At 55.5% G+C, this 25,734-nt stretch overlaps 1 protein-coding gene across 1 annotated transcript; it reads left to right on the top strand.

The window, feature by feature from the left end:
• The first annotated feature begins 18,096 nt into the window (after positions 1-18,096).
• TCF15 (transcription factor 15) lies at positions 18,097-25,055 on the top strand. Its single transcript, XM_065414857.1, has 2 exons — positions 18,097-18,573; positions 24,981-25,055. The coding sequence occupies exons 1-2, from the start codon at positions 18,097-18,099 to the stop codon at positions 25,053-25,055; spliced, it is 552 nt and encodes a 183-aa protein (XP_065270929.1).
• Positions 25,056-25,734: the final 679 nt, after the last annotated feature.

Raw genomic sequence — 25,734 nt, 5'->3', positions numbered from 1 at the left:
GAAGATGAGCGCCTGGTTTTTAGTAACATTCAAATTAACAGTGAGGGCCTGGTTTTTGCTAACATTAACAATTGCACACTTGTTTTGCGCACGTATTTGCACATTAATTTCTCTTGCACTTCTAATGATTTTTTAAAATCAGGCCCTGGAATTGTTTTGCCGCGTTTCAAATGCGGCTGAATCCAATGAAGAGCCTGATTCTGCTCTCGTTCACACTAGGAGGAATCAAAACTAACTGCACTGAAGCCAGTGGAGTCACAGTGTAAAACTGGTGTAAGTGAGCGAAGGTGAGCGCTCGTGGTCTTTCACAGAATCATAGAATATCAGGGTTGGAAGGGACCTCAGGAGGTCATCTAGTCCCACCCCCTGCTCAAAGCAGGACCAGTCCCAACTAAATCATGTTCATTACCTCCTCGTTTCATCAGCCCAGGGAACAGTGATTGTTACAATGAACCACCTAGCACAAGAGCAAGGGATATTTTGTGTGGGTCTTGTGGAAATATAATGGTAGCAAGCAAGGAGAGAACTTGTGTGGCTGAATCAAAAACCCACTGAAAAACCAGGGGGTCTAGAGTGAGAACAGAGCTTATAACTGCTGAGATTCGGGTTCCTTTTGACTCCAGAGAATTGGGAGCTCTGGGCTTTACCTGGTTTTATCATCCCAGAGGCAAGGCAAGAAGACTGGAAGCTGTTTGAGACAGGGCCTGTCTTTCTTGCTCTGTGCTTGTTCAGTACCTAGCTCAGGGGGCCCTGCCCCGACCTCTGAGGGACACTGTCACAGAAATACTGTAGAAGAACAAGAAGAAAGAACCTCAAACCCGACTCATTCAGCTAGGTGCGTGGTGGGGGGGTTGGTCCTTTATTACTTGTCTCTGGAAAAGCCCTGGTGCAAATTAAGGGGGGAAATGTTTCGAGCAACTCCTGGAAAACCAATGCTACGTGGAACAGCGGTTTCTGCAAACTAGCCAGACCCCACTGGAATCTCCCACCCGCAGGGGGAATCGTGGCCGCCGCTTGCCCTCAGCAATTCCTTTCCAATAATGCTGAGTTAGGCCCAGATGGTGCCCAGCTGTGCTGCTAATGAGCGTGCCCAGTTCCAGTGGCTGCACGTGTGAACAGCGGAGCTGCCTTTGCAAAGGAGCACAATTCCCATTGGCACAAACACTCACCTGCTTTGCACACAGAAGCTAGGTAGGTGCTCGCACAAACTAGGCCAACAGTTTCATGCTTAACGTTTTTGCTAATCTCCCCCTTAAATCCCGAGTATGCTCTCCCAGTGAGGCACCCAAATGGTTTAGACAAGGACAGTAGCTTTCCCAGCGTGTGGCCTCACCTGTCTCAGCCAGCACTCCGCATGTGACTTCCCTCTCTCCCAGGCCAGATACCACAGTGGTGGGACCTAGGTATCAGAACCTAGCCAGCTGCCAGCCCAAACTCCATTGGCACAAGCTCCTGGAGGCAATCACAAGACCAGGGTCTGGAGTAACACCCAACGGCACAGGAGACGGGCAGTGCCCCCAAGCTCAGCAGCTGGGCAGGGAGAGTCCAGATCCCAGTTGGAGTGCCAGCCCATGTGCTGGAGCTGGGAGCTCTTGTCCGATGGGACAAATCCAGCCCCTTTCAGCAGCGGCAGCCCTTGCTTCGCCCTCCCCTCCCTGCCCTCAGCTCGCAAGCACGCCGCGTTTCCATTGCTCAGAGTGACAGTGCGTGAAAGCGGCAGGACCCCGGCGGAGAGCCCCCACCCCCTGCTGGGGGGTTAATATCTCTCCTTGCCCATCCACGGGGTGGGAGGGGGAGACCTCAAGGCCAGGCCAGGCCAGGCTTGTAAAGCAGGTCACCAGGCCCGGGAAGGGGGAGCGAACGGACCCCTCCTCGACCCCCTCGTGTGAAGGACGATGCTGCTTTAGCAAGGTTCAGCGAGGTCAGGCCGGCAGCATCCTGGTGGCCACATGTGGCCCTGGCAGGTCTGGAATCCATTTGCCTCGGCTGGCAGCCGTGTTTTCCCAACAGGAACCCCCGAGAGCAGGGAATTGCCAGCCGGGCCCTCCGTGCCATCTGCTCTCTGTTTATTTACTTACACTTAAGTATCACCTCCAAGATAAACAGCCCCTGAGCGGAGGGGCCCTAATATAGCATGTCCCCCGGAGAGAGGTTCTGTGCCCCCTGTCTTTCCACCCCACGCACCCCAGCCTGGCCCCCACAAACCCCCCTATCTCATTCGGGGGGCCAGTTCTTGCCGTGCCTCACACACCATGTCTGGGACGATTTGTGTGGGGTGTGCGGGATCCGCCCCGGCCTGCAGCGAGTGCAGCCCACATCAGGGCCTCTCAGTGCTCCAGCAGCCCGGCTCCCGAACGGCTCCTTCTCCTCTCCGGGCCTGAGCACAGGCCGGGGAGCCAGAATTCCAGGCTGGTTCTGCCACTGACAACCCTGGGGCCTTGGCCCTGGTCACTTCCCCACTCTGTGCCTCAGCTTCCCCCCCTGTAATACGGGGGGCATTCACCCACCTCAGCGCTTCGGGCCCCCTCCCTGGCCCAGGGCAGGAGGTGTGAGCGACTGCCCCGGCCCAGGCTGATCACCCTCTGCCCCCATCAGCATCCGAAAGGCCCCTCCTGGTTTTTGCAGCTACGATCCTGGGGAAGGGGGCTTCGAGAGAGACTGTCCCATCCTGGTCTCCCACTGGAGGAAGGAGGAAGGAGTGGCTATTTCTCCCACCACACCCCGGGGGAGACACGAGGTGGCCTCCCACCTGCTCCACAACAGTCCAGGGCTGAGGGGTCCCTCTCTAGAAGGGGATCCCAGGGCCCTCCAAGGGGCCCTCCCATGTCAGGATAGAACAAGGAGGAGGGTCTGGCTCAGCAGGTCCTGAGTTGCTGGGGTCAAGCCAGGCAGTCTGCGAAGCTGGAGAATGAGAAGCCTTCAGCAAATCCCATCAGATCCCCTCTCCTCTCCCTGAGCAGCAGCCACATCCAGCCAGCAAAGGAAAGGCTTCCCTGCATCAGCCACCAAGGGGCCTGAGAAACACACACACCCCCGCCCCCAGCAGCGTGGACACTGCACAGACACACCAGCCAGCACAGGCCAGCGCCTTTCCCGGGGAGCACACTTCAGGGTGCGAATTGCCACAGGAATGCTCAAGGATTATTGGAGCAGCTGTGCTATGGCAAAGCTTGAGAACTGAGAATTGCACCAGATCGAAACCTCGACCCATGTCCCACCTGAGGGTGAGCTGCTTGGGCATTGGCTCAGCGTCTAAAGGGATCTCCCTAGCTGCCCTGCACCCCTTCCCATGAGACGCGAGTGCCTGCGTATCCTCAGGCTGAGAACACTGGGAACAGGGAGAAGCTAAGGGGGAACCAGCATGGCTGAGCTGCGCCTGGTGACACACAGCGTCTCTCTGAAGGGAGCCATCCCTCGGAGCCCCTCTGTTGAGCCCGGAAGTGCCCCCCCAGCCTTCCAGCGACATCCCCATCGCCAGCCAAAGGCAGCTGCTGAGTGACGTGACTCAGGGATGTCTCAGGCTGGTGGCTTTGATCACAGTACATCTTCTCCAAACACAGGAATGAGGGAGGCTTTGCACTGGGGCCCTTCAGAGAAACCCTGGCTGCCCTTTGCCCGACAGGCGTATTGTGAAATCGGAGTCAAAAGAACGTGCTCGGAGGCATTCAAAGGCAATTCTAGACCCAGCAGACTGCAGAGTTGCCCTCGGCGTCGCTCTGTATCAATGCACAGAAGCCGTCACTTGGCACACATTGGTAGTCAACCAGATCACAGGCTATGCACCAACATACGGTTAATTTCTGGCCTGTTGGTTTCTGTGTCTCTTTATTCATTTCTTATTTGTTTTTATAGGATCTGAATTAAAACCTGGAATTCTGCAGAGCACCCAAGCTCAGGTTCCCCCTTGTTGTTCAGCAGTCTCTAACCCTTTGGTGTCCCAGGTTTATTATTATTCGTTAGTTCAGTAGCACTCAGGGTGTGTCTACACTGCAATTAGCCACTGGCGGCTGGGCCATGCCAGCTGACTCGGGCTCGCAGGTCTCGGGCTAAGGGGCTGTTTCAGTGCAGTGTATATGTTCTGCCCAGGCTGCAGCCCGGGCTCTGGGATCCTCCAACCTCCCAGAGTCCTAGAGCTGGGCGCCAGCCCGAGCCCAGATGGCTACATAGCAATGAAACAGCCGGGCAGCCTGAGCCACATGGGCCAGCTGTGGGTTTTAATAGCTGTGTAGACATACCCTGAAAGGCCCCAACCAAGATCAGGGCCCCATTGGGGCAGGCAGGGCACATACTGGGTGAGAGGCTGCCCCCACCCAAAGAGCTCGCAGCCTGAATAGACAAGAGAGGCGAAGAGGAAGGGAGAGGGGGCGTGTGAAACAGAGGCACAGAGAAAGGAAGGGATTCGCCCAAGGTCACAAGCAAGTGAGTGGCAGAGCCAGAAATAGAAACCAGGTCTCCTGACTGCCCTCCAGGGACCTTGTCTGCCTGAAGTCCCACAGGGACTGACTCTTTCTCAGGGGAAATGAAGCAGCAGACGCTGGCCAAGATCTCCAAAGCTGACTAATCGTTCTGGGTGCCCAACATCAGATACCTTAGAGGGACCTGGTTCTCCAAAGATGGGTGCTCACCACTTTCTGACAATCAGGCTCCTTTAAGGAGTCTCCAGCTGGGCCCCCAAAAACAGAGACAGCCCAAGTCATGGGGCAGTTTTCAAAATCTTAGCCACTGTCCTTCAGAAGCTCCTCTGGCTGATGTAATAGGCCCCCATTCACCAGGATACAGGAGGAGTTTTCCAAGGTGCTTAGCAGGGTCTGATCTCCGCTCCCAGTGAAGTTAATGGTTACCATCCTGTGTGTTGTAATAACCCAGTCTGCTCTGATGCATAGAGCATGGCCACCTTTCCTTCCGCACCCACTTCCATGCCCGAGCCCCAGTGGATCCTGGGTTTTGTAGTCTGACACTCCTCTGCTAGGGTATCAGAGGTCAAGGATCACGCTGCAAAATCATCTGTCAAAACCACCTGAGCTCCACTTGTTTGGCTGCCGTGCGCTGGGATTATTGTTCTGGCAAACACAACTGGCGCGTGCTCACCTTGGAGCCCGGCTGGGGATATGAAGGGGACGGACGTTGTTTTAAACCGTTCTGAACATAAGGCCATTTCCCCGGCCGTGTAAGGGATGATTAGCTAATCTCAGCCTCCCCTAGGAGTGAAACAAAACAGCCCCCCGTGTGAGTCAGACATGGAGATCTCATTGTCCGTCCTGTGGCCAGTGGGAGTCAGAAGCGGGGAGGCACATCCTGTCATAGAACGGGCCAGGCACACGGGCAGAATAACAAACTGCTGCTTCTAGTCCAGCATCTTTAATGGGGGGTGGGGGGAGGGATGTCTTGGCTGAGACCACTGCCCAGCATGCTAACCAGTATTGCCCTATTGCTTCTTTGTGCTCCCCCCTCTGTCTGGCGGTATCCAGCTGTTGTCTCTTGTCTGGTACTTAGGTTGTGAGCTTTTCGGAGCAGAGACCATCGGTCTCTTCTGGGTTTGTACAGCACCTGACACAATTCAGCCCTGGTCCGTGACTGGGGCTCCAAGGCGCTACCGCAACACAACCAAAATGAAATCCCAGCAGCTCTGGGAAGGGCCCAACGGAGGTTTAGGAGACCTCCCAATGTGCAGGTCACAGGTGGAAGACATGAGTGGGGAGGTCACTCGATGGTGAGCAGGTACCATGTCCATTTCTGAAGCCTGCTGAGACTCAAGGCAGCTGTTGGCACTTCTGGTGCTGCCCTCTCCTCAGTGTCGGGGTGATGCAGCCACGCTACCTCCTGGGAGGCGCATGCCAGGGTAAGAAGGCTGGTGCAGGGCCATCACTTGGCTGGGAGATGGCAGCGCGGCTGGAAGTGGCGCTGATCAGCCTGTGGGCAGAAGACGTCCTCCCCTCTGGATCAGGTGAGGGTTGGAGGCATTGGGCTACTGAAGGTGCTTTAGATGAGACATAAAACTCCAGTCCTGAGCACTGAGGACCGTTAACGAGCTGGTGGCAGGAGAAGAGACTGTCCAGCTCGTTTCCTTTCCCCCATTTCTCTGGCACATTTAGGGGGATCTGGGATTTTCTTCACCCCTCCTGAAGCACTGCGCAGCATTGCCGTGCGCTGCTGAACAGCGGTCTTGCTTCGCCTCAGAGGTGGCTGCCTGCCCTTGGTAGGTGAAGTATATCTCTGCCCCCTGTTTGTAGAGGCGTCTGTTCTGGAAGGTGCTGTGTGAGATCAGGGTGGATGGTGACTCTGCAGTTCCTTAATGCTGAAGAAACAGACGTGCCAGGCACTTGCTTCATTGTATTGTCTCTCTGGCCTCGTAATGTGGTCTGCGTTGGGGCTCACAGTCTGGCACTGGGCAAGTTAAGGGGGCGGAGAGCAGCCAAGTGCATATTCTAGCTCTGCTCCCCTACCAGGGCATGCAACCCTCCTCCCACAGCAGGATGGACCGGTTCCCTGCACTAACCCACGGACCTGCCCAGCCATCTGGAGCCTGACCACTGAGGTGCTGTGCTGTGTACAGCTGGCTGCTTTGGGGACCACAGATCTGCTTGATTTCCTCAGCTCCCGAGAGCTTTCTTTGACGGACTGAGCACCACACCTTGCAGCCCTGCCCCAAATCCCACTCGGATCGGAGAAGGCAGTGTGGCCTAGCAGAGAGAGCACTGGCCTGGTATTCAGGAGACCTGGGGTCTGTTCCCAGCTCATCCCCTAGGTGACCTTGGACAAGTCACTTCACCGCCCGGTGCCTCAGTTTCCCCATCTGTAAAATGGGTGTAATGGTACTGATGAAAAGCTCGGGGTTATTATTAGAGTACATGGACCACTGAACATTTCTAAGGTCAACCCATTCCTCTTCCCCACTGCTTCTCAGGGCTCAGGCCAAGAGCACCCGAAAAGGCCAGCGGGTGAGTTTTAGAGATGCAGGTCCGTTGATTTCTCCTCTGTCTCCCCCCTGATTGTCTCTCAGCCTGGTGTTCCCTCTTGCCCTGTCATGGAAGGAGAGTTCCGACCTTTGCTCTGAGGATGCGAAAGCCTTCCCCAGGCAGTTTGGCTTTCGCAGGTTGTGCTGTTTGTGGCGTTGATGAGGCTTTGCTTTCTCCTGCTGTTCCCCAGCCCCTCGCCCTGTGCCTACATGAGAGAGAGAGCGTTCCCGCTCCCCACCTCCTGGTCCCCATATTGCGTCTGACCATGGTCCGGCAAATCAACTCCAGCTCAGGTCAGGCCAGCGCAGCAAAAACAAACAGGGAGCAATTAGTTCCGATTTAAGAAGCGAGGATTCCTGCAAAGGCCAGGGCAGCGGGCGGGGGCTGGGGGTTAAAGGCTATTGAACCAGGTGCTTCTGAGCCCTGGAGAGCACTGAGGGACTCTTGCAATCCCAGCTTGCACTGCTGCCATCTCCTGAGCACGTGCTTTCCCATAATCCTTCGCTGCTCCCCAGGAGCGTTAGCTGGGAACTCAGAGCTGACAGGAAAGAGTCAGGAATCAATAGAGTTTGGGCCAATATCCAAGACAAAGGGAGAAATGGGGCAGGAAAACGTGCCTTGTAAACTGCTAAGCTCTGGTCCGAGAGCCGCCGGGCACAGGTCCAGCTGACGTGCCCGGCTCAGAGAATGGGGCAGCCCACGCTGCCGGGCAAAGCGCCGCCCCTCCACAGACACTGCCCAGCTGAGTAGCAGAATGCAAAGCTGCAATGGCTGATGAGCAGCCCAGCTTCGTCTGTGTGGCGGGGGTCACATGCCATGGCTGAGCTGGGGGGGAGGGGAGGGGTTCTAGGCTCTATCCCTGGAAATGTCACTGCTCCAGAGACTCCCAGCACCACAGCAGGGCCGAGGGGTTATCATCAAAGCTGGGGCTTCAGGCTGTCAGTACCTGCATCCCTGGGCTATTAGCCATCGCCTGTGCTAGCAGCACTCGTATCCCTGTTCTTATGCAACCGAGGAACTCTCTGGCAAGTGACAACCCTGCTGGCCCAGTCGCGCTGCGTGGCAGGGGCGTGCAAAGCCCAAGGTGGCTTGGCTGGCAGGTGCCTCAGAGTCCCCCAAGGGTGAAGCAGAAGGTTCTGAGGAAGCATCACCCATAAACCTCTCTGCATCGGAGTGTCCCGGAGCGCCGGGCGGGGTTATGATTTACAAGGCAGGATGGCTGCCAAAAACGACACTTTCCAGGTGTTGCCAGCTGTAGGGAAATGGATGGCAACACAAACTGTACCACAGGCCTGTGACTGCTGCTCCGGGGCTGTTTGTGGAGAACTGGCTGAATGGTTCTGTATTGAACCTTTAGGGCACCGACTGACCTCAGTCCTTCTGGCCTCTGCATGGAAATCAATTTTGTTGCTCTCCGGTTCCCCGCAGCAGCTCTCTGCTCTCTGAGTAACAGCCAGTGCCACAGACTTGGAGGGCTTTGGGTCTGTGACTTCCCATCCCCCAACCAGGAGACAGGCTCTCTCCAAGCAGGAGCAAAGCTCGGCCATGCAAGCCTTTTTGCTTCTTTGACTCCAGTGCCCTTCCCTTTCCAGCGGGCTTGGGTATTGCCTTGTGCCAATCGCTATGCAAAGCCCAGCAAGAAAATGAACGGAGCCAGAGTAAAGCTCCCTTATTGCTGGACCCACAGCAGTGCCTCAAGCCGTGTATCCAGAGATGGGTGTGCACACACGCATAGATGTGCACAACAGATGCATGCACACAGAGAATGCATGCATGCAGAAACACACAGGATGCATGCAGAGGATGGATGGATGTACAAGCGCACATGTCCGCTCAAGCACACTCATCTAAATACATCTCTCCCCGCATGGATATGGACTCAGACAGGCACTGGCTCTCACTTCATAGCAAGCTGCAGGCTCCCTTCACCCCTACACTCTCCTCCTGGTGAAAGAGCCAGGCCTCGTGCAAAGCCTGCAGGGACTGCTGCCCAGCCTGCGAGCAATCCTCGTGCACCACGGTGCTACCTGGATGGGAGCCCGGGATGGGAGACGCCACGTGCTTCACGCAGGCCGGTTTGAAGGTGTTCATATGGACAAAGCGAATCTCTCTCTCTCCCTGTCCCTCTCCTGGCCTGTTTTCCTTCAGCTGCTGTCCATGTGCTCGGGAACAGCTGCACCTGAATACACAGCCCCTGCCTATCCGTCTTGCCTGCTGTCAGGAGGATCAGTGCTGTTCAGCTCAGCCGAGTCACACCCCAGCAGGGTGCCAACGTGTAAGAGCCCCTTAGAAAACCAAGAGGGGGGAAGAGGGAGAGAAAAGCCATGACCTGTGGCTGGAAAGAGGGAGGATGGGCTGAGACAACGGGCTGAGTGGAGTTCTAGCCTGGGACAGCCCAATGGGGAGATTTCCACCTGCTTCTTATCCAAAGGAGCCAGCAGTGGATGGTGTGTCTGTTGGCAGACTGTCCGCCCCGGGTGATGCGTTACTCTCTCCCGGGAGATACAGTCCAGTGCTCTGAGCACAGCAACGGGAACCAGCCCCTCGTGGGGTCTGATATCCACAGCCTTGGTGGCCACGGGCAAGTCCAGGGGGGCCACATTTGTCAGATGGAGGCCAAGGAGGGCTCGCCTGCTCTCAGTGGGTTTGTGCATCTCCCCAGAGCTGATGAGGAGCCAATTGCAGGCATGGGACTGGGACACGTTTTCTGACCCACAGGCCTCGGCACCTGGGTTTGGAACCGTCAGCTCCAGCAGGTAAACGCGCCTGCTGCTCTGTGAGGCCCCTGCTCCCCCTGACCGCGGACTCGCCCCGCAGGGCTCAGTGACCCAGCCATTCACTCCAGAGCCTGCTCCAGGCTGAGGAGGCAAAGCCAGGTGCACCGGGAGAGGCTTAGTTAGAGGGATGGGCAGAGACGCCTACTGATGGGGATGCAACCTCCCATCCCTCCCTGCCATTGGCCACCTGCTCAGGGCTGCATGATGCTCACCATAATAATCACCTTCCTCCTCTCCCCTTCTCCCCATCACTCCCCCCAGCCACCGAAAGTCCTGCCCCCCCCCCACAATGTACCCATCTCTGCAGAATTGCCACGGCATTCTCTAGCCATCCAGAGGGCTGGGTGCCCGGCAGCCTGCTAATCATATCTAAGGTCTGTCAGCCTATGCATGGGGCAGGGTGTCTGTCTGTCTATCTGTCATATTTGTGGGCCTACCCATCTCTCCTTTGAACTGGGTCTGTCTGACACCCCTTTCTGCCCAGCGATGCTGATCTCAAGGCTGCTGGGACCCCTCCGACCTACAGTGTGAATTCCACTTCAGTTTATGGGCTACGGACAGGCAGACAAATGGAATAGGAAAACATCCCTGCTGCATCCCCCCTACCCTGGAAAGATCCCATCCCTGCTCTGCAGAGAGACAGAGGGGCGCCCCAGCTCAGTCTGTGACAACAGCCACCCCTTTCCACCGGACACACACCAAAGCCGGGAGTAAGGTGATCCCCGCAGCAGCACCCAGCGGCTCAGTGAGCACCTCCTTCCTGGAGAAGTCCAGTCACAAAGAGGACCCTGTTCGCTGTAGCCTGCAGGACACCATTAGATATGCCCTCCCAGTCTGACAGGGAACCATTGATAACTACTTTTTGAGTACAATCTTTCAACCAGTTTTGCACCCACCTTATAGTAATTTTATCTAGTCCCTGTGTCCATCAGCAGGCCCTGCCAGGCGCGTGCCTGCCTGTCATTAGTATCGTTGCTGTTGGTTCGGTTCCGGCTCTGGGAGCCTAAAGAAAAAGCGCAACCTATGAATGTTTCAGGGGCTCCTGCCAGAAGTAATTTGCTGCGGGACCTGGGGGAGTCTGTGGGTTCCTTACGAACTGAGGTGACTAGCTCCAGCATGTAGGATATTTACTTCCAGCTCAGACTGAACCAGGGAGCTGCTCCGGGGAGCGAATTCCCCTCCATCGATCCCCTCCCTTCCCTCTCTCTCCCCCGGACCGTCCAGGGATAAATAACCAGTGGCGAGCCCTGAGGAATTCACACCTGCCCCGTGTGCACCTCTGAAACAACCCAACAGGCCTCTCTCAGGGGCGGGACAGCCAAATGGCTCTCCCCCCCGCCCCCCCACCAGCAGCAAAACTGTCACAGGCCGAAGGGGAGGGAGCGGGAGGGAGCTGGGCCAGGAACCCTGGACACGTGCAATGAGGTTTCGCTTGGCAGTGGGCACAGTGTGGTCTGACAGGCAGAGGCTCTCCCCCCCGGGGAAGGCTCCATTCCCAGAGAGACTGTGGGGAAGCCGAAGTGCTAACAGGCTGTCTCTGGCCATGCTGCGGCGGGAAGATGCACTAGCCGGATGATGGCGGCCTTTGGGGGTTACTGCATTATAGGGGCGGCAAGGGACAGACTGGGAGTCCTGGCAGTGTCTGCACAGTCACCTAGGACAGGGTGCTGCACCCATGGGGAGGGACAGGTGGGGCCCTAATTCATGTCGGAGTCATTACTTAGATTGTAATCTGTCTGGGGCAGGGACCATCTTCCTGTTACATACGTGTGTGTGTGTGTGTGAAGGGCCTAGTTCAACGCAGCCTCCCTCCCGGTCGTCAGCCCCAGGCAGCACCGCAATGCAAATACTAAGGAACAGGAAGCTGTGACTGGTGTCTCGGGACGTTTTAATGATGCATCATGAAGTGCTTCCAAAGCAGGGCACGCCGCTCGGCTCCATGGGAAACGTTTCTCGTCCTTGAAAAAAGGTGCAGTCCCAGCTGCCCCGGGGTGCAGGGGATTGTACGTCCTCATGGGGAGGGAAAGGAAAAGTGGCTAACGCCACGGGGGCATCTCTGGAAACCATTCTGCTGGGGTCTGGTTCTGTTTAAACACAATGAGCCAGATTCTGCTCTCAGTGACCTGGGGACAAATCTAGAGTAACCCCATGAAAGCTAATGGGGACTGGCCCAGTCTGGTTCCCGCTGTAGTGTGGACAGGATAGCAGGAGCAGTGACCCGTGCTACGCCTAGCTCTAAAGATAGTCTGTGTAACTCCCCATTCTGCCTGTGTGGTCACCGCTCAGACACCCCTTCCTGCCCAGCGATGCTGATCTCAAGGCTGCTGGGACCCCTCCGACCTACAGTGTGAATTCCACTTCAGTTTATGGGCTACGGACAGGCAGACAAATGGAATAGGAAAACATCCCTGCTGCATCCTCCCTACCCTGGAAAGATCCCATCCCTGCTCTGCAGAGAGACAGAGGGGCGCCCCAGCTCAGTCTGTGACAACAGCCACCCCTTTCCACCGGACACACACCAAAGCCGGGAGTAAGGTGATCCCCGCAGCAGCACCCAGCGGCTCAGTGAGCACCTCCTTCCTGGAGAAGTCCAGTCACAAAGAGGACCCTGTTCGCTGTAGCCTGCAGGACACCATTAGATATGCCCTCCCAGTCTGACAGGGAACCATTGATAACTACTTTTTGAGTACAATCTTTCAACCAGTTTTGTACCCACCTTATAGTAATTTAATCTAGACCACATTTCCCTGGTTTGTTTGTGAGAATGGCATGTGGGTCTGTATCGAAAGCCTGACTAAAATCAAGATATGTCACGGATATTGCTTCCCATTCCCCTCATCCACTAGTAACCTTATCAAAGAAGGAAATTAGGTTGGTTTGGCGTGATTTGTTCTTGACATGCCCCCCCATGCTGGTTATTCTTTATAACCTTTGTGACGAAGGGGGACTGTTCTTAATGTTTCCTCTGAATACTGTAGGGGTGCCTCAGTTTCCCCTATGCATTTCTTAAGTCGCTAGGTGGTGGGATAAGGGGGTGTAATTGTTGCAGAGCAAAGGGCCAGTGCACATAAATGGCCGACACTCTGTCTCCTGGCAACTAATGGCCGGGGCCCTTCCCCCCTGCAAGGGGATAGCTAAAGGTGTTGGAGAACAAAGGAATCAGGTGACCTCCTGGCCCGGGAAAGGAACTCAGCAGAGGAGGAGGGGCTGGATGGTGAGTCAGTTTGGAGCTGGCTGGGGACGAGGAGTGAAGTGCAGACGTGGGTGTCTGGCTCACTGCCCCCCAAAATGGACCTGGCTGTGGGGTCCTGTTCTCTGTACCTACAAGCTCTGTTTTAGACCGTGTTCCTATCATCTAATAAACCTCTGTTTTACTGGCTGGCTAAGAGTCATGTCTGACTGCGAAGTGGCAGTGCAGGACCCTCTGGCTTCCCCAGGACCCCGCCAGGGCGGACTCGCTGTGGGAAGCGCACGGAGGGGCAGAGGATGCTGAATGCTCCAAGGTCAGATCCAGGAAGGTGAAGCCGTGTGAGCTTCTTGCCCTGAAGACAGTCTGCTCACAGAGAGGAGACTTCACCAGAATCCTGACTGGCTTCGTAGGGAGCAGTTCCAGAGCATCGCCCGGGGACTCTGTGACAACCTTATTATCTTCTGGGTGCTTACAAAGTGATTGTTTAATAATTTGGTCCAGTATCTTTCCAGGTGTGAACTTAGGCTGACTGGTCTATAATTCCCCTGGTCCTCTTTGTTCCCCTTTTTAAAGATAGGAACTATGTTTGCCCTACTCCAGTCCTCTAGGACCTCACCCATCCTCCAGGAGTTCTCAAAGATAATTGCTAACAGTTCCAAGATTGCTTCAGCTAGTTCCTTAAGTGCCCCAGGATGAATTTCATCAGGCTCCGCCAGCTTGAATAATCTAACTTATCTAAATGTTCTTTAGCCTGTTCTTTCCCTATTTTGGCTCGTGTTCCTTCCCCCTTCTTGTTAATTCTAATTGTGCTGAGTCTCTGGTCACCATTAAACCTTTTTAGTGAAGACTGAAGTAAAATAGGCATTAAATACCTCAGCCTTCTTGATGTCACCCATTATTAGCTCTCCTTCCCCGCTAAGTAGACGACCTACAGTTTCCTTTGTCTTTCTGTAGCTCCTAATGTGTATAAAGAACCTCTTCTTATTTTCTTTTATGTCCCTTGCTAGGTGTAACCCATTTTGTGCCTTAGCCTTTCTGATTTTGTCCCTAATTACTCCTCCTTAGCAATGTGTCCATGTTTTCACTTTCTGTAGGATTCCTTTTTGGTTTTCAGGTCATTAAAGAGCTCCTGGTGGAGCCATATTGTCCTCATTATTCTTCCTATCTTTCCTTCGCATCGGAATACTTTCCAGTTGTGCCTTTAATATTGCCGTCTTGAGAAACCACCAGCTCTCCTGAACTCCTTTTTCCCTTAGGTTTTCATCCCATTGGACCTTATCTACCCGTTCTCCAAGTCTGTTGAAGTCCATTGTCCTTATTCTGCTGCCCTCACTCCTTCCTTTCCTTAAAATCTTGAAATCTATCATTTAATGACGACTTTCACCCAGGTTGTCTTCCTTCTTCAGGTTCTCAACCAGTTCCTCCCCATTGGTCAGAATCAAATCTCAAATGGCTGTCCCCCTAGTTACTACCTCCCCCAATGCATTCCAAGAGCTATGGGACATTGTGTGTCTTGCCATATTACTCTTCCAGCAGATGTCGGGGTAGTTAAAGCCCCCCCGTTACTACTCGGGCTTGTGTTTTGGATATTTCTGTTACTTGTTCTAGAAAAGCCTCATCCACCTTCACTTCCTGATTTGATGGTCTGCAGTAGACCTTTACCATGACGTCACCCCTGTGTTTCCCCTTTTAGCTTTACCCAAAGACTTTCAACTGGTCTGTCTCTCACTTCCTTGTGGAGCTCAGAACAAGTGTATGTATTCTTGATGTATAATGCAGCGTCTGCTCACTTTTTACCCTGCCTGTCCTTCCTGAACAAGTTCTATCCGTCTATGCCAATATCCTAGTTCTGAGATTTATCCCACCGAGTCATCATTTAGCTTCGGGACTCGTACTTCCAGTTCTGCCTGTTTACTCCCCATTTGTGTGGAGACACGGAAGATGTTGAGCAGATTCCCCTACTGAGTTCCATCTTCTTTTTCCTACGACCAGATTGTACTCCCAACATCTAGCTTTCTGTTCAGGTTGCCTTTTCTATGCTTACCTGGGCCCCCCTTTGAACCTAGTTTAAAGCCCTCCTCACTGGGTTGGTGAGTTGGTGCATGAAGATGTTCTTCCTCTTCTTGATGGGGTGGACCCTGTCTCTTCCCAGAGTCCTCCTTATCAGGACAGTATCCCATGGTTGAGGAAGCCAACGTCCTCCCCGATACCACCTGTGCAGCTATGTATTCATCTCCAGGATAACCATCCCTGCCTGGGTGCTTACCCTCCACCGGAAGGATGGATGAGAACAGAACCTGAGTCTCTGGTCCCTTCACCCTCATTCCCAGAGCCCTGGAGTCACTGCTGATCTGCTCAGGGTCAGACCTGACAGTATCATTACTGCCCATGCGGATGAGCAGTATGGCGTAGTGGTCAGAGGCGCTCAGCAACCGCTATGTGACGTCTCAGATACAGGCCGCACACCTCCCGGGACAGCATCTCAGGAGACCCTTTCGCTCTAAAATCACAGCGTGGAGTTTCCAGCTGAGAAAACCAACCAACCAAAAAACAAAACTTGAGGCGGTTTCTGCATTATTTCATTTGTGTCTCTAACCTGCTCTAGCCATGCTAAAGGACCAGCTGAAGATCTGTCTGTTTCACAGGGACACTCTGCTCCATTTAAGGGGGTCCATACATTGCACTTGCTTGCTAAGGAGCCTTTGGTGAGGGAATTCATGAGTAATTGGAGGGTTCTCCTTTAATAAATGCAACAGGCCACTTGTTGGTTTCAAGACCCGTCTGTGTAAATAAACGATTCTCTCTGTTTTGGGAGCAGGTTCCCCCTCTGTTTGTTTAAGCTGCCTTCCCGCTTTGACCTGCCGAGCTCATGGCATCCCAGGCCCTGGCGATCTCCGCTCAGCCTCGGGCCTCTGAGGAAGGGAAGCACAGGAAGCCTGCTTTATTTGGCTGGCTTCCCCTCCTGCCTTCGCTCTCTGAGCGCTGTGCTTGCCGGCAGAGGACGAGAGGAGGGACACCGGGGTGGCGGTGGGAAAAGAGAAAGGGAGAGTGAGACAGGAGTGAATAGCTCCGCCAAAGAGGAGCAGACAGGAAAGGAAATCTCCCAGCAATAACTCATTGGCTCAGGAAGCCAGCGATGGGCAAACACTCCCTGTGTGTCTAAGGGGCTGTTCTGATCTCTCAGGGCTGCGGCAGGCTTTGGTTAACCCCAGCTGGAGGGTTTCTTCTCTGCTGGGCTGCTGGTTTGAGAGGGTCTGGGAGGAGCAGAATTGCTGAACCCCGAGTGAATTCAGAATTTTGTTGCTCAGATCTCTCTCCACTTTAGGAAAAAAAACTTCATTTTTCCACTGCCGGCACACACCTTCCTCCTGGGGTGAGAGGAAATGCTCCGGCTTAGCCATGCTCCAACCTAGCATTCAGAGAGCTTTATCTTAGCAAAAGCTGTTTTTTTTTCGCTAGGATGATTTATGTGATTAATGGAAAACCCAGAGGTAGGGGAGCAACTCACGGCTCCTCCAATCCCTGCCTCAGCCAGCGGGTATCACTGGAGGGCCTGGTGGTGTGAGCAGCTCCCAGCTACTCCACTCTCAAGCCTGTCCCAGGGAGAGCACGGCAGGGAAGGAGCCCCTATGGGGGACTGAAAGCGACTCCAGTCACAGCCTCTCCCAGCAGCTGGCCTTACGGGAATGGGAGACGAGCACTGTCCATGGAGGATCCTATATCTTCTGCATTCACCGGGTGCAAGATTCCCCCAAGCATTTTTATCAGGAAAGGGTGATAAACATCAATTTAGGCTCACACACACCAACAAACAATATGTGCCTTGAAATTTACAGCTAGGCCCCGGAACCCGGAAGAAACCTGCTGTTGAGAACTTCTCATAAGCTGATCTGAGGCTCTTGACTCAGGAGGTTTTGACATGTGATGTTGACAATTTGTGTTTTAATGGTTCTGAAGCTTGCACTTTTGGAACCTCAACATCTGCTGTCGTTAAATAATTTCTGTCTGACCCTCCCCCCATAATTTCCTGCAACTGTGAAAATTGAAAGCAATCGAAATAGGAAAAAACGCTTAAACATAAACATGGATATTATCTGTCAAAATCATAACAAACTAGAAACTGAAGGCCAAGCCCAACAATAGGCAGCAATACAGGGCTGCTGGCTGGGCGGAGGTCAAGGGTAAGGCAGGCCCAGCCCCTCCAAGAGGTGACCTGATGGGGCAGCATTTGAAAGCTCAGCTCCTCTTCAGGAAAATGAAACCATCCCCACCACGTGCTGCTAAAGCGCCCTGCCCATCTTAATGTCTGTATCTTCTGTGCCCTCCACAAGCTAGTCCTTCAACCCTGCATGCCCCACACTTGGGGAACGTGCAGCAGGGAGCAGTGCCTGGGTGCTGGCTCTGTGGAAGCTCTTCTGGGGGATGATAGACAGGGGCTGGCTGGGCGGGGGCTTGCAGCCTGCGAAGGGGGCAGGGTGAGCTGTGAAATCGGCTGGAGCTGCCTGGTCTGTGTGTGTCAGGAGGAGTTAGTACAGAAGCAGCCTTTGCAGCAGCTCCCCAGCGGAGCGCCGATCTCGGATGTGCAGTAGCACTTCCCACCACAGCCTGTGCCCAGCGGCAGCCTGTTTAGATTCATTGCCGTCTGCCGCCCCGGCAGGGTTCTGTTTGCAAGGTGTCTGCGCACCACAAAGGGCCCCCATCCTGATCCTTGTAAAGTACCGAATACAAGCAGTGTCTGCTGGCTTTAAATTCCGGGGGCTGGGAGAGCACCACAGTCCTGTTGGCTGGATGGAAAAGTCCAAGGCAGCCCCATTGGCTGGCCAGGAATCTGCTCCTAGTTCCTAGCCCCTCCCAGGACTTATATAGAGAGATTCTTGTGAATCCCACTAGAGCAAACTGTACCACCCTCTCCGACACGGAAGGGGAGAAGCTGGAGCAACAGCTGGGAAGACGTCAGGACCTGCAGCGGGGGTGGGGAGGGCTTCCTGCTTGTGTCCGCGCATTGCAAGCCCTTGAGCGCCACAAGGGTGAGCCTCTGGAGTGAGTCCCTGGTGCTCCAGCGAGGAGCCAGGCTGCCTCTCGGAGCCCTTCCAGCCTGGAGCGCACAGAGGTGTCTTGCTGCTGAAGGCTCCCAGAGAGCAGAGGGGCCCTGGGTCTGGGGGCAAACCCCACCATGGCGTTCACCATGCTGAGACCCGTGGCAGCTCACATGCTGTACCCAGACCTCAGTATGCTCTCCGAGGACGAAGAGAACCGGAGCGAGAGCGACGCCTCGGACCAGTCCTACGGCTGCTACGAGGACCTGGAGACCAGGAGGAAGGTGGCCAGGAAGCCAGGCCAGGTGGTGATGGTGAAGCAGAGGCAGGCAGCTAACGCCCGGGAGAGGGACCGGACGCAGAGCGTCAACACAGCCTTCACAGCCCTGCGGACCCTCATCCCCACCGAGCCCATGGATAGGAAGCTGTCCAAGATCGAGACCCTCCGCCTGGCCTCTAGCTACATCTCCCACCTGGCCAACGTGCTGCTGCTCGGAGAGGGCTGCGAGGACGGGCAGCCCTGCTTCAGTGCCATCTATGGCTCCAAGGGGGAGCTGGACAACAAACAGCCCCGCAGCATCTGCACTTTCTGCCTCAGCAACCAGAGGAAAGGGGTAAGTCCATCCTCCCAGCTGGGCGGTGCTGCCCCTGCTCAGCCAGCCACTGGCAAACAGGATCCCTTTGAGAAGGGAGGCTGGGAAGGGAGCTCTGCATTTGGACTGGCAAAGGCCCTACCTAGGTATAGAGGGATGTCGCTGGGGTGCGTGTGGGAGGGGAGGGTGCTGGGTTTTAGGTATGGGGATGAATGCAAGCAGAGGTGTCAGTGGGACTCCGTGGGGAGTGCATGGTCGAGTGGCAGGAGGATATGAAGGGCGAAGGGGAAGAGGTGACAGCTGGCACAGACTGTCTGGAATCAGGACAGGCTGTAGTTCAGACTGAGCAGGATACTTGTGCGGGTTGGGGCGTGCAGGGGTTCACTGAGATGTAGCTGCTTTCGGCCAAATTCCTCCCTTCGCTACACGCACACAGCTCCTGCGCAAGTCCCCGGGCCAAACTCTGCACTCCGGGTAAATCCAGAGCTCAGCTCCGTGGCACTCCAGATTCACAAGGGTGCCTGGGAGAGCAACGCCTGGCCCAATGAAATAACGCCCCGGCTATCTGGGCTTGTGTCGTGCCTTTCAGCTGAAGGTCTCAACAGTGAGCAAATCTCATTAGTGCCCTTTTACAAATGGGGAAACTGAGGCCTGGAGGGGTGCAGTGATTCATCCTAGCTCACACACAGCGCGTCACTGAGGATTGGGACCTACTCCTGAGCCCCGTCTTAGGCCTAACGGCTGCAGGGCCAGGCTGCCTCCGCAGGCAGATCCAACTTACTAAATAGCTCCTGAACACTGAGCGTTTCACGTAACATGCACTAGCTGTCCCATTAACGCCAGTTTAAATGCATAGTCAAGAGAATGTAGGGCTCTTCATTGGACGTGTTCTCACTGTCTTCCACCTGCCTTTTCTACAAGCCCCTGCCTTGCACAGCACACCTGCTCCGGTGGTTGTATTAGGGGGCGTCTCAGCTTTCCCTGGACTCCTTGGCTGTCTCACTCTTCATGGAAACGCTGAACTCCTGCCCCTGGGCAAAGAGGCAGAGCAGAGAGACTCTAAAGAAGCACTGGCCCCTCCTGGGCGAGGCCTCCTGCAGACGCCTTCTGTGCCAGTATCATGTAACTTGTTCTAGTTTCCATGTGCTTGGTTTGATTTAAGGTAGAGCCAGGCCTGAGACCAAACTGTGGATGCGTTATATTGAACCTCCTTCAGAGCCTGAGAGTGTCTGGGCCCTGGGGTCGGACCAGCCCTCTGTAGGAATAAAATAGAGATGCCAGTATTGAGTCTGGCTGCAGCTCGATTCCCAGCTGCCCCCTCGCCCCAGGCTGTGGGGGTGATTGCTTGCAGGGCCTAATTTCACCGCCGCTCACGTTCTAGGTACTTTTTCACCTGGAGTTACCCCATTGCCATTTAGCTCAAGGGAGCTAACACCTTTGGAAAGGCAGATCTAGATACTTCCCAAATGTTTGTTCCTGGCTATGCATGTTCGGGCTTTACCTTCCTCCACTAATATCATAACTAGGGCCCTACCAAATTCACGGTCCATTTTGGTCAATTTCACGGTCATGGGATTTTAAAAATCATAACTTTCATGATTTCTGCTATTTAAATCTGAAATTTCATGGTGTTGTCATTGTAGGGGTCCTGACCCAAAAAGGACTTGTGGGGGGGTCACAAGGTTATTGTAGGGGGGTTGCAGTACTGCTACCCTTACTTCTGCACTGCTGCTGCTGGTGGCGCTGCCTTCAGAGCTGGGCAGCTGGAAAGCGGCGGCTGCTGCTGGCCGGGATCCCAGCTCGGAAGGCAGCGCCACCACCAGCAGCAGCACAGGCGTAAGGATGGCCTGGTATGGTATTGCCACCCTTACCTCTGCACTGCTGCCTGCAGAGCTGGGCCCTCAGTCAGCAGCCGCCACTGTCTGGCCGCCCAGCTCTGAAGGGAACAGCGCAGAAGTAGGGGTAGCATGGGATGGTATTGCCACCCTTACTTCTGCGCTGCTGCTGACGGGGCGCTGCCTTCAGAGCTGGGCGCCCAGCCAACAGCCGCCGTTCTCCGGCCACCCAGTTCTGAAGTCAGCGCAGAAGTAAGGGTGGCAATACCACGACCCCCCTAAAATAACCTTGTGACCTCCCCTGTGACCCAACTCCCTTTTGGGTCAGGACCCCCAATTTGAGAAACATTGGTCTCCCCCCCCCCCTGTGAAATCTGTATAGTATAGGGTAAAAGCACACAAAAGACCAGATTTCACAGGGGGAGACCGGATTTCACAGTCTGTGATGCATTTTTCATGGCCATGAATTTGGTAGGCCCCTAATCATAATCTTCTGCCTGTGACATCATAACCTTCGCCACGGCAGTCAGCTGTGAGGTCACAAATAGGATGTTGGCATAACATGGGGAATAAAGAGCAGGAGGAGATGAATTCAAAAGAGACGGAAATCTTGGGCCTAACCTGTAGTTTCCACTCAGTCCCAGCTCCCAGAAATCAGAGGGAGTTCACTGAGGTCAGGCCCTCAGGATCTGGTCCCTGCTGCAGCTCTGTCCTGAATGGTGCAGAAGGAGAGGAGAGAAACACAGAGCCGCTTCATTGTCTCCACCTTCTGTAGACTGTCTCCTGGGAAGGCTGTCGTGTGGTTTGAGCTGGTGCTGGGTCAGGACTGGGAGTCCGGAGTCCCTAAATGCAAAGCTCATCTGGGCAAGCTCTCTGGGTGCACTCGATTCAGCGGCGGCTCCAGGCACCAGCGCTCCAAGCACGTGCCTGGGGCAGCAAGCCGCGGGGGGCGCCCTGCCGGTCCCTGCGAGGGCGGAAGTCAGGCAGCCTTCAGCGGCTTGCCTGCGGTGGGAGGTCCGCCGGTCCCACGGATTCGGCGGCAATTCGGCGGCGGGTACGCCAAAACTGCGGGACCAGCAGACCTCCCACAGGCATGCCGCCGAATCCGCGGGACCTGGGACCTCCAGCAGGCATGCCGCCAAAGGCAGCCTGCCTGCCATGCTTGGGGCGGCTAGAGCTGCCCCTGACTCGATTACCCTCCGCACACTGCCCGGCATGCACACGCTGACCCCAGCGCTCATACACTGCCCCATCCCTGCATGTCGTCTCCAGGTCAGACAGCCCTTCTGCACATCAAACCGTTCTTCAGGCCAGGAGGGTACAGGGCTGGAGCCTCCTCCTACTTATCCCAGCTTTCCCCCGGTGTGACTCCACTGGCTGCAGCAAGCTCCTCGTGAGCTACACACTGGCCGGGCACTCTCACACCCACAATCCTCACTGAGATTTGTCCCCCGTTCCAGTTTCTCTCCCTTTATTTCCCACCTCCCCCCCCGTCTCTTCCCCCATCTCCTTGTCCATCTCTCCTCTCTCTGCTATTGAAGTATTTGAGCTGATGGGTTTCAAAAACGCAACAGATGCTCAAGAGAGGCCACTTCCCACCTGCCCGTGCACTGTGCACCCCCAACATTTGGGCCTGTACCTGAATGGCAGACCCAGGCCGGCACCCTTGTCGGTGCTCTGGTCTGCAGCTGTTCTCAGTGGCCCAAGGACTCAGGCATGGGAAAGAGGGAGACCAGATCTCAGCAGCCCGAGACGATAACCAAAAAGCCCTCTCAGCCCCTTGCTCGGCTGGCAGGACGGGGGCGGGACGGAGAGAAGTAGTCAGCTATCGATGGAAGCCATCTTTAGGACCATCTCTCCCTCCCAAGGCAGGATTGTTCCCCACAGAACATTTACTAGTGCCGGGGCAAGCCTAGCTTTAAACGTCCCAAGCAATGGAGCTTCCACCACTTCTATAGCCAGATAGACCTCCCCCGTCAGGAAGCTTCCTCCCTATCTGCATTTCCTCCCGCTGCTCTGAGTCCTAAGGAAGGAGATTGTAGTGCTCCGAGAGCTGATCCGCGAGCTCTGGCACGGACAGTTGCAGCAGGGCCTGCACACCAGCCTGTGGGAACAAGGGCAACGGTCTCTAAATGGGGAAACAAGCATCTGCAGCAGTTGGGGTTGCTTTCCCACAGCAAAGAGGCGGCGAGAGGAAGGGACTTGTTCAGCAGGTCACTGGGAAAACTGGGACTAGCGCCCAGGCCGTCGGATTCCCCAGGGCCCTAGCCACAGGACTTCACTGCTGCCTCTCGCTAGCCGTGTCGGTCAGGATCAGGTCTCTGCATCGCAAAGTGCCTCCGACACACGAGGGCGGCTGAGGGGCACAGGGAGGCTGCATCAGCAGAGCTTTGAGGGGCCCTGCCCCAAAAGGAGGGCTACTACAGAGCAGGATCGGGGCAGGGCTGGCCGAGCCGGGAGAGCTGCAGGGCCCGGCAGAGGTGCACAGGTTGGGCCTGGGGCTGGGGCTACAGAGTAGTTGGGGTGGGAGAAGCTGGTACAGTACAACACCGTCCGCACTGTCTTGAGCCTCGCAGAGGGGATCGGCCTCAATGTAACGGGCACCAAATGCCCTGCACAGGAGAGGGCAGGGCCTGGTGTCACATCTCCTAGCCGATTCCCACAGCACACAGGGACCCCAGGGTAGATCATGTGTTACCATGGTAATCAGGATTCCTTGAGGGCAAGGCCCCTGCCTAGAGCCAACCCAGGTCCCTCTCTGCATGGCGTGGTGGGTGGACGTTCAGTCCAGGGGCATTGGCATCTGCTCACGGTACCTGCTGGGACCTCTCCCTGTCGCAGGCCCTGCCCCACAGTCTCACACTCCTGAGACAGGCTAAGGAACACAGAGCACCTGCGAGCCCCAAGCTAGGGGTGGCAGAGCAGGACACCTCATTTTGGTTAGTGCAAAGAGCTCCTCTGGGAGGGCAGGAGCCGCTCTGGGGTCATTGTCCCCAGAGATTCCAGGCCTCTCTAAATGGGCAGTGGGGATGCCATGGGGGGTTGCAGTGGCTCCCTGGGGGCCTGGGGCAGAGGCACAGTCAGATGGGAAGATCCCATGGTGCTTTCCAGCAGAGCAGAAGTTTGTTCCTTAGCCAAAGTGTCCCCTCCTGCCGCCCTAGGCTGCGGGGTGGCTTGTGACGTGCTCCGGGCTCCCTTGTGAGGGGAGGCTCTCAAGCAGCTGTTTTCCTGGCCAGTGGCTCTCTCTCCTGCAGCCTGCTCTGAGGCGTACCAGCCAGGATAACCCTCCCCAATCCCAGTACTCGAGGGTCAGTCCCAGGTCGGTTCCCCCCCAGGGGCTTCACTTCAAGAGACGAGGGAATAAACGTAACTCCAAAAGGATTTAAGAGCTAAATTCCTAGCCGGTGGGTCCCCAGGAAAGAGACCGGGAATTTCCTCACTTTCCAAAGTAGGGACTCATCATGACTCAGGGGGCGCTGGGAGTGGGGAGAGAGAACTGTGCTTCGTAAGCTTCCACCTCTAGAGCTTAGATGTCACATTGACCTTGATAGCTAATCCCTGGGCACCCATCACACCGGATCCCGTCCTCCTGGCCATCCCAAGAACAGGCGAGATGTCAGCATGCCAGCTCCAGCACGGTCTCCTGGCCCGTGCCCATCTCTCAGACCCACCCCTTCGTCTCAGTTACAGAACTTGCAAATCCATCCTCCCTGTGTTCCCTGCCCTGGCTATTTGGCCATTCTGCCACCTGCCCTTCTCTCGTCCAATCACAAGGCAGAGTACTACGAAAGTCACAGCACCGCATTGCAGCCAGACCTCCCTCTGGAGCCTGGAAACGTGACAAGACGACATGGCTGGAGCCTTGAGTCCAGCCGTCACTCTCAGGGCTTTAGTGCTTGGGGGATGGACTTTCCACCACGCCCTTCCTTTGCAACCACACACACACACCCCATTCCAGGGAGGTGGGAACGCACCCCTCTGGCCTGGGCTCCCCGTGACTGCCCCAGCTGAGCTATGGAGAGGCACAACCTGTTCCCAGTGGTGGAATAGCCCCAAAGGAGGCCCCTCCCTGAGTGATGGTAGCACGGGCCTTGTTAGCAGAGTCACGTGGGACGGTCGCACAGCCATCCCGGATGGAGTGTGGTGTAGCACCCCTCCTCCAAAACACGCTGTGGGGCCATGGCTGCCCAGCTCGGTCTGTTGCAAGAGCCCAGAGGAGTGGAAGGAGCTCTGAGAAAGGGGTGGATCCCACCAGGACTGTGCTGTCCCCTGAGCGCATTACTAGGGTTTTCGTCAGGCAAAGTCCCCAGCAAAGTCAGGTAGAAATGAGTGAGGACTTCCTGCTCTGGTCCATCGTGCTCCTATGAAGAGCTAGCAAGGCAGCGACACCAGCTACCACAGCCCACAGCAAACTCTGCGGGAGGATTTTCCTATTCCCCTGAGCGTCTCTACCCCCACCCCGAGATGCAACAGTCTCTGGGCTTTTCTCTGCCTCCTGCTAGAACAGTGGCTCAGGGCACAGTCCAGCTGTCTGGGGTCACAGGAATGCGGTGTGGGCATCGTGTCTCCAGCTTTCCCCTTCCTTTCTTGCAGGGCAGCCGGAGGGAGCTTGCGGGCAACTGCCTGAAGGCGCGAGGGGTGAACCCAATGCGGGTGCCGCGGAGATGAGCCCGAGCTGCGGGAGCATCTGCCTGAGGAGCCAGGCCAGGTGGCCGAACCCCAGAACACATAAGCTTGATATTCCAGCCCAGGGTGGGGGAAGGAGCAAGGGACCCCTGGAGCTCAAGGAAAGGAAAGCCTGTGTGAGATGAACCCACACTCAAAGGACTACACAGAGACACAGGGGGCTGGGGCTGCACCGACTTGGACTGAAAGGCAGGACGATGCTCTAGATGCAAATAAGAGAGAGAGAGAGAGAGCGACCGCTCCTCTGCCATCCACTGTGCCTGTCCCTCGCGGCCAGCGGGAGCCCGGGGGCAGCAAGGCTCACTGACCCCTGGAAGGGGATGTTGGCCCAGTGGCTGCAGGACAGAGGAGCGGGCAAGGGCAAGCGTGTAAAATATCGTTCAATGGTCAGTGTCGATACAGAGCTTTATGAGAGTTAAGATTATTGCAGGTCTCCATGGTCACTGGTTGTTTTTTTTTCATATTCAGCAGGTTTGAAAATAAAAGTTATTTTTTTGATCATTTGGTGGCTCTTTTTTCATTGTTTCCCCCTCAGTTATGCTCAGGACACACAGCTCCAGTCGGAGGTGGAGGGCTGGGAGTCTCTCTGTTGAGGGGGCTGACAGCAGACTGGCTTGGCTTCCCCCAAGGGCATTTTGCTTCTGCTCTGGAGGTCTTGATC

Source organism: Emys orbicularis, chromosome 12 (assembly GCF_028017835.1).
Source record: "Emys orbicularis isolate rEmyOrb1 chromosome 12, rEmyOrb1.hap1, whole genome shotgun sequence".
In the NCBI taxonomy this organism is placed as follows: domain Eukaryota; kingdom Metazoa; phylum Chordata; order Testudines; family Emydidae; genus Emys; species Emys orbicularis.
Note: the sequence above shows the minus strand (reverse complement) of the source record. Positions and strands in the feature narration are given on the sequence as shown.